Source organism: Triplophysa rosa, linkage group LG11 (assembly GCF_024868665.1).
Source record: "Triplophysa rosa linkage group LG11, Trosa_1v2, whole genome shotgun sequence".
Lineage (NCBI taxonomy): Eukaryota > Metazoa > Chordata > Actinopteri > Cypriniformes > Nemacheilidae > Triplophysa > Triplophysa rosa.
In genome coordinates, this window is record NC_079900.1 from 21,052,965 (window position 1) to 21,066,194 (window position 13,230).

Consider the following 13,230-nt stretch of genomic DNA (forward strand, 5'->3'; position numbering starts at 1 on the left):
CTCTCTCTCTCTCTCTCTCTCTCTCTCTCTCTCTCTCTCTCTCTCTCTCTCTCTCTCTCTCTCTCTCTCTCTCTCTCTCTCTCTTTTTCTCTCTCTGCTGTGTTTTCCAAAAACAATGACATCATACGCATGTGTATTACACGTTCAGTCTGTGGGCATGCGCTGTCCATGTTGCTTGGTTGTGCTGCGTGATGTACTTCACATTATCATTTCGTACTTCATTATCATTTCTCCAGCAAAAAATAGATTTACTGCACCACTACAACCAGTGGAGACATATTATTTATGTACACAAACTATAAACGCACATACATGCCGACAAAGTGTATTAAAAGCAACAGCGCCATCCATTGGCCTAGCACGCATAATACAGCGTTTTTACTCGTTTTCCCAGATCCATGTAAATGCAGATCGTTTTGAAAACGCTGTTGTGTGTACGTGAAACTTTTCAAAAACGCGAAGGAAAAACTTTTCTGTTTTTTATCGTGTAAACGTACTCTATTTTATAGGGTGATATGTTGTAGTGTAGTCACGATACTGGAATTTCTAACTTCGATACAATATCTAAAAAAATTGATATTCGAATCCATTTTCAATACCGGGGGAAAAACTGCCATAACATTAAGGCCCTTCGTTTTTTTATTAAAAGTTAAATTGAACAAGACGACAATGAGGTATTTTTTACATCATTTATTAATTGTTGATCTAATGTTAATTTTACTACATATACATTTACTATTTAAAATCAACGTTGTATTTGTCAATATTAATGAACCAGAGCTTGTTGTATTTTTTAACTAACATTAAAAAAGATCAATAAATACTTCAACAAATGTATTGCTCATTCATCGTTCATTAATGTTAGTTAATACATTTATATGATTAAATTTTAATTTGGCTTTTATTCAGAATCATTGATCAGTGCAGTGCAGAGACAAAAATGCAAACTTTCAACGCAAGAACTGTTGCTGAGACTCCGCACTGGCCATCTTTGTTAACATTAACAACGTTTAACCGGAGCGAATGAAATGAGTGGGTGAAATTATTGATCAGCGCACATACATAGAGCGCAATGGTAAACACGGACACGTAGACGTGCATCACACGCGAGAACTACTGCAGAGACTTTACCCGCACCAGCATTATTTTATGCACTATATACACTAATATGTATATATGAGAAAACAGAGGCTGTTGTGGTGTGAAGTGTGACTGTTGATTTGTGTACAGTCTATTTTATTATATGCAAGATACAGTCCTGTCACGTTAACCTTACAGACCGAAAGGGATTAGATATCTAAACACCACAGTACAACATATCTCTTACAGGTTAATGTGAGGTTAATCTGTTTGGATGGTTACATTTGATCTGACTGCTAATCTTCCTTAAGGATTTGACTGGCTGTGTAGACAAAGTTTGAGTAGACTTAAGGAATGATTAAGTTTTTTGTAAAGAGTAGGGTGGCCTATATCTGTATATCTATTTGTGAACAGTATAGTTAAAGGCGGAATAGATGATTTGGTAAGATGCTAACTTTAGCCTGCTAGCACTGAAATCATGATCCCACCCTCCATGTGAATCGCCTTCCAAAGCCACGCCTCCTCCAAAACACATGAACCAGCACAAACCAGATGCTCTTGGATCAATTCCAATTAAATCGTGTCTCATTCACCTGTGTGAACATGTTACAGTACATAGTAAATAACGTTACTACAATAGTGTATAGGCTAACGATGCAATACATAAAGGTCCACAAACTACATATTAACAAAACATATTCAAAACCCATATAAATCGAATCATAACATGTACCTACCTGTCCAGAAGTTACCATGGCATCATCTTTGAAACCCTTGAACCCGTTTTCACACCCCTCTCCTGTTGAAACCTCCGGAACAAAGTCGCGAACAGACCGAGCGGGAAACCCCTGCGTTCGCGAATGGAATTCTGCTTTCACCTCTTTGCTGATTAGACGTTTTTGGTCGTGGCAGTTTTTAAGATGGTCTTTATTTTTGTTCATCCTCTGCAAGTGCCACTTTCTCAAACTTGCACACATTTAACAAGGGGAAAGTTAGGCTCCAGCTGTTTACCAGCCATTCTCCTGCTGTGTCTGCACAGCGTATGTGACCGTGCTGATGACGTATGGTTTCTGCGTGAATAGGGTGTGCAGTGGGATGCCAAATACGTTTACTGAGGGAAATGATTGGACAAACGTTTTTGGTCCTATGCCTTTCACAGACGATATATAATTATAAAAATACTAATGTATCACTTTACTTATTGATTGCTATCAGGATTCTAAGAGACTTAGAAGATCTCCAATGTTTTAAGAAAACATTTCTGGACAGGATTGCCTACTCAGCCTTTAAGGTACCTTATTGTGTGATGTCATTGACGTTGTTTGTTCATGATTACAGGTGCACTTACTGTCGGACTTGTGCGTCAATGTCAGACCATTCACGGACGAGATCGAACCTGCATCCCCCCGCGACTCCCACCAGAGTGGGTGACCACGCTGTTCTTCATCATCATGGGCATCATCTCCCTCACGGTCACCTGTGGCCTGCTGGTGGCCTCTCACTGGCGCAGAGAAGCCACAAAGTACGCCAGGTGGATCGCCTTTACAGGAAGTGAGTGATCTGGTTTTCTCAAACAGTTTTTCTCTTGACCTGCCCACCAGAGAAACACAACCTTTCTCTTAGAAGACTATTTATGGGCCATTCTACAGAATTTGTAAAAAGAATTCAAGTATACACATCTAAAAAATATTTATTTATTTTATATTTAATTTTTAAATGATTCAACTTTATGTAAAAAAAAATGTGTCCTGCATTGTCATGTTACTACCGAAACAGTGTATGTTTTAGTCCATTTGCTGAGACTGATTTTAGCCACAGCCCTACATTTTTGATCAAGAATAATATCTGTGTCCCTCTCTCTAATAGCTAAATCTTATTAAAGACTTAGCTAAAGCTAAGTTTTATTAATTTGAAGTAAATGTGTTCGGAACTCTAAAAATCTGTGTTGTAACTTTAAGGAACGTCACTTCCAAACATCTTTTTTCTGCAATTAATCAAACTTTTTTGGGCGTTATTCCATACATATTTTTTTTGTGTGTACATCTGTTCAGAACTTTGCTTGCTAACCATGTGCTGATTAGCATATTTGAGCTAGGCTCAAAAGTATTCAAAAATTGTTTCTAAGTGACAAAAAGAACACTTAATCCTTTATTTGGGGAAATAAACAAAAGTCAGTACAGTTATGCAAATAATTCGTATTTTAATATGTTTTAGTAGTGATATAGTATGTGAGCTTTAGGTTTTCTATTAGATTTTCACCGTCAGATGTGTGTGAAGATCAATGTGCTGGCTGCGTATGTGCAACATAGTTATTTGTATAAACATAAAATGTTGAAAGTCTGATTCAGCTGTGCAAATTAAATATTGTGGTCACTACCAAAACATTACCAGCACTTCTGAAAATGTGTCTGTCACGACTGAAACATGGGATGTTTTGTCAAAAATAAAATATAGTAAATTATCAACTAAGATGTTTTGATAGTGTTTGGTTCAATGTATATATAAACTAATGAATCCTTAACTTTGAAATCATTATTATCAATTGTATGCCTTTTACAAAGAAAGATTGGATTCAAAATACAACATATCACATAAATTACATTTCAAATATTGTTAAAATAGTAACTGTTATTTATTTACTTGTGAAAACATTTTTTAGAAATATCAAAAAATATATTTGTATGTAGATTTAAACAAAATCTTAATAGGTCAATATAATCATTCTTATTAAATTATATATTATTGTTTTTCGGTAGTGACAAAATTTGTGGAGAGGAAGAACATTCTAAAACTTTCTGCAATGACAATATGAAAATGAACCGCACAATTACTAGAAATGAGTACCTTTGATATTATACAATTTGCATACAAAGCAATTCTGGGGGAATTTTTCAAGATGTTTCCAACTCTGACTGCACCAATTCTGTAGAATGGCCCTTATAACAAGAGTGGTACAACAATGCAGGATATATCATACTTTGTATATATCAGAATGGAAAATTAATAAATTAATTATTACATAGTATTACATAGAAAGAAACAATAGTACATAGGGCTGCAACAAACTCTTATTTTGATAATCGATTAATCTAACGATTATTCGACTAATGGTCGATTGTTTCGCAAATTAATCAGTAACTGAAGGTGAACGGACGAGATCGATTAAACTGACTGAAGGTGGGTTAATGTGTTTATTTGCAAGGCAAAATAGGCGTAAGATGCAAAAATCTCTCTGTGGCAATGGTCACAGACCGCTCTGCTAGTTCAGCTTGCATTGGCAAGCGGTTTGTTCTTCTATTGCGTTGCCTCTTGAAGGGTAGTCGCGCTACAGCGCCCCACAGGTCAAACCACGTTATTGCGGGCCCTTAAAATACATCATGTGAAATCAAACGGCTACTCGACAACACAAATTATTTGTCTACAATATTTTTATTGTCGACGTTATCGATAATGTAATGTAAAAGTACAGTATAGACCACTTTGCAAGATGTAAACACCGGTCCAGAGGCACTTCGGTTTCATTTTTATTGATTTATTTTAGGGATGTCCCGATCACACTTTTTGTCTTTTTATTTTGAGTATCTGCCGATCCGAGTCCCGATCCTATACTTGTATTTTCGTAGTGTTAGGTGCACGCTCCAGGTATATTAAGTTTACTAAAATATTATATTTAAAGGGGAGATTTTTTCTACTTCTATAAATCTTCGGGGTCCACAGAATGTGTCTGGGAAGTTTTAGCTCAAAATACAGCAGAGATCTTTTATTATACCATGCTCTAGTTGCCCAGTTTTGCATGCGAGGAGAAACACGCTGTTTTGGTGTGTGTCTCTTTAAGTGCAAATGAGCTGCTAGTCTCCGCCCCCTTTTCAGCAGAAAACGCAGCCAGGGCTTAGAGCCTGTGCTTTCAATGACAAAATAAGATAGAAGGGTCACATAAAGTGAATGAGAAACAAGGTCTCGTCTTTAAACACCAAACACATTGTTTTCTATAAGCGAACAGACTCCTAACAAAGGCGCTATATGCGACAACTCGTTCTGTTGGTTGTATTCTGTTCAAACAGGCCTGGCTAAGTGTCAAATTCTTGGCCAGTATTATAAGTCAAGTTGGACTTTATACTTACTGAAAAGTGTGACTATCTGAGACTAATTGGCTAACAAATCACTTCTCGCTTCGGCTGTTAGTTGCCCTTTACGGCACTGTTTTTTGCCTTGTACTCTGAGACCAAAGATATAAACAGCTTGGTGTCTGTCTGGAATGCTTGTGACCTAAAAGCTTTTATCTTTTTGATTGCTGATTTGTTTTTTACTTGGCAAATAACTTCTACTTCTCCTGAAGTTGTACAGGGTCCTTAATGCAAGGGGTCTATAATGTTTCGTTTTATGTTGAGGCAAAAATTGTGTTATGTATGAATATGGCCTTTTTCGTTAGGGTTGCTGATTCTTTGCATACCTCAGGCCCACATGGTGAGGTTTTTTACTAGGACCTTAAAGCTTGGTCCTCTGAAATCGAGATTTAAGAGAAGATGTGTAAAGGAGCCAGTAAGTTTTTGTTTTTACATGTTGTTTAGGGGCAGGTTGGTTCGGATTCTCCACAAGTAGTTATGACAAAAACCTAGAAAAATTGTAAAATATGCTTAAACGTTCTGTCCAGAGGTCAAACAAATCCGTAATCCCATTTCAGCGAGTTCCTGCTATTGTACAACAGCATCAGTGCATGAGATAGTCAGTAAAGGGACTGTGTCTGGTCTCTGGATGTCCCGCCTGAGGCTGAGATAGCTCCTCCTTTTCCCAGCAGGCTTTATCTGGTTCTCAGCTGGAGCTGCATAGCTCCATGTGTTTTCCCCTCTTTCTCTGTATCATTTTCTCAGAATAACACCCTTCTTCACTTTGTCTTACACCTCAGAAAGCAGCTGGATGCTCTCCTCCCATCAACTCGACATAGTGTGCTTGACAAAATATTGGTTTTACCCTATCAAATGAGGGGTGAGGTCCCAACTGTGGGGACCGTACAATACCATCCAATCTAAAGACACGCACACGAGCGGTCGGTGAGATGGACTGTGTGGTTTGGGATGAATGGGACCGCTGAGGTGTTGCGCGTCTGATGAGTATGTGTGTAACATCTGTTGTGTTTGCTCACTGGAGACACTATTAACTTTATTCTCTTCCAAGCTACTTTTCTCTATCCTATAAAACCCTCTCCAATTTCAAGCTTACATGGAGTATTTGACGCTTGTTATATTTAAGGGTGAATATTGAGGAACACCAATAGTCAACGTGAAACAGTGCTGGCAAGCTATTTTACTTTTGTAATCTGTTGTCTTTCCATGAGAACATGCAGGGTGTGATATGATTTTATCCATCAGGAATTTATTGGGTTGTGAAAAGCCTTGAGAAGGTGAAAGATCTTTGTGACAACTTTGGGAAGTTGTTCCAGAGGCAAAGCAGGTTTACAAATGCTTTCATTTTGGAATAACATGCATTTGAAGAATTGTGCACACCATTAAGAAAGTAAATGGGTGATGCTCAAGATGTCAAACATGATATTCTTAAAAACAACAAATATCCTTTGTATTCATTTAAAACAAGGCATGACATGTTCATAGGCATTCATTTCAAATCTTTTACTGACAGTTTAACACAATTTTTTTACATTTATACAAAAAGGCCTCAAAAAGTCTCATTACCGTAATCATTTAAAATAAAATGTTTTGTTAACAATAAAGCAAAGCCATTTTTTCTTTGTCATTTTAGAACAGGTAGTAAATTGTTACCATAAGAATTTTTTTTCAGAATCTTTTAATTGTACTCTGTTTAAAGGAGTGATGCAATGGTGTTTCATGCATTTTGACTTATTTACAATGTTAAACATGCTGTCTTCTCAAGCTTGACGAGGTCAACTTGTCAAAAAAAAGTTGGACGTATGACGTAGTATCTCAGTGCTCGATACACTCCCCCAGCGTTCGTATAGGCTTTGGAAAGTTTTTTTCGAACATGAAAATTCATTTTGGAACTACTTTTCTTAGTCTCTTATTGGGCAATTCTCCCAGAAAAGCAATAATACAAAGAAATAGCCCGCCCACGCATCAACCGACAAGTGATAGGAAGACCCGCTTACCATCAAGATTGGCTGCGCTGTGGGCCTGTTACTCTTGCGATAGTGAGAAGTTTAGGTGTGTTTTTTGTTCACGGCATTTTAGTGATGGATGTTATATAAACGGTGGATATAACGCTGGATTTGGAGATCATTTGAAACTGGTAGATGGTGCGGTCCCAGCGCTAAAATATTCCTGACGTGAACCGCACGCGGTAGTGAAACTGGGTCATATGTCTGTTTTGTTGGGAATGGGTGCACACGTGCTTTAGTTCCACCCCCAACCTCCCCCCCCCGCACACGTCCTATGTTTTCGGAAATAATCGTACAGCTGTATATATCTTTTATAAATGTGATCAAACTAAAGACTGCGGATATTTGAAGGGTGCGATACTATTCTGTAAGTAAGTACTCAAGATTAACATGAGATATGCAGAAACTGTCTGATTATGCCCACTTTAACATATGCACTCAGACAAATCGGGACGTATTACGGTAATGAGAATTTCAGCAGAAAAGCAATAAAATACATAAATAATTCCTATGTCAAATATATGTTTTGTCCAAGGTAGAGAACACAATTATCTTTATTATGATACTTTTATGTTACCAAATTGTTCGTTTTAGGCTATAATTAAAATCTTTACTGCCTTGATGTTTCAGTGGTTTTGTGATAATGTCCCAAATCGATTTTATGTTACATGGTTTATAAACTTAAAGTGTAAGGTTTCGTCGAAGGATAGCACATGCACGATTCCTACTGTTATGGGGGTTCATTATTGAGGTTTCGCTTCCATCTTTCCCTCTCCTTTGTTTCCTAGCATCTCTCCACTGTCTCTCTAAAGAAAGGTGTTTTCACTGCTAAATTGTTCCCTACTGGCGAGAGTCAGAGACTCCCTCAAATCCCTCTGACGTTGTTATGGGATTTTCTTGTTAAAGTATTGTGTAAATGCGCTTTTTTTATTTGCCGAATAACCTATTTAGCTCCTGTTTTCATCCGGATGCTTTTTTAAATGTTGTGTATGCTCATTGTGTAATGAAAACACAAAGCTGTGATGATGCCCATGTACTGTCTGATTATGAAATTGTTTCTTTATTTGCTGTCTGATGGGCGGCATTGTCAGTAAACTGAGAGAGATGGTGTTGAATGAAGTCATTTTGCTGAAAGTCGCATACGTAGTGGCATGGTCACCATGGTAACAGGAAAGAAATAGTCCCAATTGTCCAGGTTCCGCTTGCTGTCTCTGATCCTCGGTGACTCACTTGTCTTTTTCTATTGCTGTGTGGGGGTGGTAGTTATGTCGCTTAAAAGAGCAACGGCTCCTTAACTAGAACACCACTGCCAGCTGATAACCTCCAGCCATCGGGGGTTAGATTTAAAGACGAACCATAATGAAACGCTTGGGAGGACAAAATGCAGCCGAAGTGGAAAAAATAGCACAGGTACAGAAAAATAGTTTTAAATGAGGCTGTTTGTTGAAAACACTGCAAAGAGCTTTGACTTTAAATGGTAACACTTTTGCTGAGTTTTTATTGGGTGAGCAGCGTGACGGCATGTGATGGTGTGCTGTAGATAGCTTAATCAGATTACTAAAAGAATCGAAGATTGCGTCTGTTAGGAACTTAGAATCATTAAATTCGGATCTTATTTATACATTTCCTTAGGTGTTAATCCACATTGATGGGCATCTTCTCAGTAGTTTTGCATAGCCCGATTACAGGAGGCAGTTCATTTCAAGGCCTTTGAAGGGTTTGTTTTGGGCTCCAGGTAGGGCTAACACAGGTGTCTGGGCTAAAGCTGGCTCTGGCCTCAAGCCACCAAAACCTGAAAGAGTAGCTTTGTGTGAGTAACACAAGCCCACTGTGTCCCCCTCACCACACCCAGGTTGACCAGCTAACGTTCACGGCTCAACGTCTGGTGTCATGTCCACATGTGGCTTTGGCTTACACTAGCTTCAGCATATGGTGTGTCAGCGGGGACAAACATAAATATTAGCTGCTGTCTGCTCGGGCTTGTGGCGTAACCAGAATGCGCTGCTTGGCAACACACAAATAGAGTGTCAAAAAAAATTAGCCTTCATGTTCTGAAGGAAACAATAGAGTACTTTCAGGTTGTTGATGTTGTACTGGTTTATTTTTGTGGACTTGAAATAACCTTGGTTGGCATAATTTTAGCAGAATGTGAGTTTTTTGCATTATAGCGACTGTTTATTCATATGTTGTTTGTTATGAAAATACCCTCAGGAGCTGGCATGACTTTAAATCTCTAACAAACAAATATCATACCTAGTTTAGCGGAGTCGTGACTTTTTCCCCCTGCAGTTTGATTGTTGATTTGTTATTATTTGTTTACCATTTAATAGTGTAATCAATTCAGTGGCAGGTTTCAATAGCACTCTTATTTATGTTTACATAATTGTATTTTCATATAATGCAGTTGTTAGGGCTGAAACGATTCCTCGAGTAACTCGAGTAATTCGAATACAAAAAATCATTGAGGCAATTTTTGTTTCCTCGAAGTAGGGATGCACCGAATCTAACATTCTTGGCCGAAGCCGAAGCCGAACATGATGTGAAACACTTGGCCGAAGGCCGAATAATACCGAACACCGAATATGGTTTTTGCATTTCTTCTATTTATTAAGCTATTTTTTCACTATTGCACAAACTGAATAGTCAAAATTTGCTTTTAAAAATTTGTCTTGCTTTTCAATAAAATACAATACAACTTAATATAAAATTGAGCAAAACAAAATACATTAAAACAAAACATTTAATAGCCTATATTAATTAGGCCTATAACTGACTGGTAAAAGAATGTAATGTAAGTTACTCTGTACCCCTACAACAAAACAGTTCATTAAAAAGTGTCATTCCACATTAGGCCTATAAACTAAAAATACGAATAAACTAAAACTGTTGGATTATTATAGGCTACGTTGCAAAGTGATTTTAAGAAAAAAAAAACATCGAACGCAAGCAATTCTGACTGATGCTGACTGACAACCATTTCAGTTCACGTCTCTCCCCCAAACTCCGCCCACAAAAGCTGACTGTTCTCTGGTGCACTCGTGGCCGGGATGCACAGAGATTACTTTGACAAGTTGTTTAGTACAGGGAACTGTGTGCGCGCGACCACTGTATGATGTCAAAGGATGTCGCGAGCGGCGGGGCTACTGTCAGACAGCCCGCTTCCGTCTGAAGTACACAAGTTACCGACCGGTAAAGACGCTTTCATTCGGAAATTTACTTCCGTGCGGCAAGTCCCGTGCTGTGTCTTTCTCTGACACCTTAAAATGCTCCACACACACACTGCCAAAATGTTTGCGGCATTAATAAAGCGCACGTCTCTCTCTCTCTCTCTCTCTCTCTCTCTCTCTCTCTCTCTGCGCTGGTTGCTAGTTGATCGTTTCTCGAGTCATGTTCGGTAAAATTTATTCGGCCATTTCACATATTCGGCCGAATACCGAACATGCGTTTTTTGCTATTTTCGGCCGAATATATTCGGTGGCCGAACATTCGGTGCATCCCTACCTCGAAGCTTTGTTTAATCCATTTAACTACAGTACACACGGAGCACAGCGTTTTCCCACGGACCGTTATTACTGACGCACAGCCCGCTAAACTCTATTCATGTTACAGGGCTCTCAAGTCTCACGCATTCACCGTGAGACACACGCACTTTAGACTGTTCACACGCTCACACGTGTTTCTCATGCTGATAAATAAGTGATAGCTTATTGAAATGGTGAACTGCTATTTTACTTAGTTTTAGTCTATTTTGCGAGTGAAACTTGTTTTCCAGCTGCATTGAGTCCATAAATCTAGATTCGGACTAACGTTAGTGGATGCCGAATCATGTTTACACATGCCATCTGACTGTTCTGCGTGAATGAGTGAATGAACTTCACTTTGAGGACATGAACACATGAACTTCATCTCCAGAGTTGCTCTGAGAGTTTATTTCAGAACATTTTACTGAGTGAAGATAACACTAAAAAATAAGCATCTTCCGACGACCTGCCAAAATAAAAGTCCGTATTTATATGTGGACAAATATATGACTATTTAATAGTAAAAAATAAACTAAAACTAATTTAGATAAACTAAATGCATCATGCATAAGCTGAAGTTAGTTGTTTACCTTTGAAATTATTCTTTCTATTTTTATTAATGTTTCTTATTTATACATTTGTATTAGGCCTATAATGCATTTTGAATGTAATATGGCAATGGAATGTACTAAATGGGTTTAGTTTTCACAGATATTCATGTATGCAATTTCAGCAATAAATATGTACATTTTTCTAAAAAGGAAACAAATTAGTTGTTCATTTTAAGAGACCTGTCTTATTTTCTCTTGTATATTTGGTATTGCTCTTTAATAAAGGAAAAGTACATATTATCCGAATACCCGATTAATCGATGGAAAATCAGTAGAATACTCGATTACTAAAATAATCGATAGCTGCAGCCCTAGCAGTTGTTACATTACCCAATCTCAAGTGCAATACACTTCTTACCACATATTATCAAACAAATTGGCTTTTCCAGCAAGTATTAGAAATGCCCCAATTTCTGTATAACTTTCTAGTGCAGTAGCATATCATAACATTACTTGAATGCACATATAACATGCAGAAGGGCTGGGTAAATAAACATTGATTCTTCGATTCTAATCATTTTTTTATTTAATGAAACCATATTGATTCGAAAATCGCTGAAAGGAATCTTATCTGTAATTCGCTTCTCTTCTTGAAGATATCGTCATTTTTCAGTTTACTTAAATCAGAATCAGAATCAGAAGAGCTTTATTGCCAAGTGTGCTTGCACACACAAAGAATTTTCTTTGGTGTTGGAAGCTTCTAGTACAGACATTCAACACAATGACAATACAATATAATACGATTTACAGTCTAAAAGATTCTAAATTGTGCATATATAAAATAAAGACTATTTTACAGAAAATGGGGGCTAATAACATATAAGAGACATTGTACAGGGTAGTATATAGTAGAATAAACATATTGTATGTACACTTGTGCAAATGGATAATTTAGTAAGTAGAGGTAGTGTTATATGCATGTATACATAAGATGTAGATATAATAAGGCACTATAGTGCACACTATAGGAGTAGTGGAAGTGGAATATTGCTCTTAAGGAGCAGTTATCTGTTTAGGAGGGAGAAAATAGACAGAGGATCTTGATGGAAGGTAAAGGCTTTATGTCTGTTTTTAAATGTTTTCAGTTTTGAACCGTTTTATTTCTTATTTTTTATTTTCTGCTTACCTTGTGTACATTGTATGTGCATATTGCTGCTGTCCTCCTAAAACCATTGTGATTTTTCATTTTTTGCCATAAATCATTATTATTAGTCACCCTTTATGTGTGTCAGTGGGTTTTACAAATACCTACCCAATAAAAAGTATTAAAAAGTGCTTGTCAACTTTGACAACAAAGTATTTCGTCATTTAAAAAGTACAGTGTTTTTTCCATTTCCTGAAAAATCAGGAATCTTGTTACGCAAAGAAAATGTTTGTTTGTGTAAATGTGTATTTCAGTAATATTAGCTAAGTTGCAGGGTTTCCGTAACCAGCATTTATATTTAAATTTGATTTCTGTGTCCGCAGATCAAACATTTTGAATGAAATATTGATAACTAATCGATTGTAATCGAATAGAAACCATAAAAATTGGAATTGAATCGAATCACCAAATGGGTCGCAATACTCAGCCCTAACATGCGCTTTGGGGTCCTTCACATTTTTTGCATCTTCTGGTATTTTTTGAAGTTTCAGTCAAAGTCAATGCATTGCAATGACTTAGCACAGATAAGAGCAGTTAATCACCTGTAAAATATTACTGTTGCTGACAACACCTGAGGCTGAAAATAGAGATGAATCATTAAACACTGTCAAAGTGTTCATTATGGCTTTCCTACATGATGTACTTGCTACAAAAATGTCAGGAGTATTTCTGTACTCCCATTGGACATTTTTATTTTTTCATCATTGTGATTAAAAAAGCACCTAGGGCTCTATTCATTGAGACACA

The 13,230-nt window shown here is 37.3% G+C and overlaps 1 protein-coding gene across 1 annotated transcript in view; it reads left to right on the forward strand.

Moving 5' to 3' along the window:
* mosmoa (modulator of smoothened a) overlaps nt 1-13,230 on the forward strand; it is a 40,718-nt gene that overhangs the window by 22,970 nt on the left and 4,518 nt on the right. Inside the window, exon 2 of the mRNA XM_057347042.1 lies at nt 2,419-2,631. Within this exon, the coding sequence (XP_057203025.1) occupies nt 2,419-2,631 (213 nt within the window). The remainder of the gene's footprint in view (nt 1-2,418; nt 2,632-13,230) is intronic.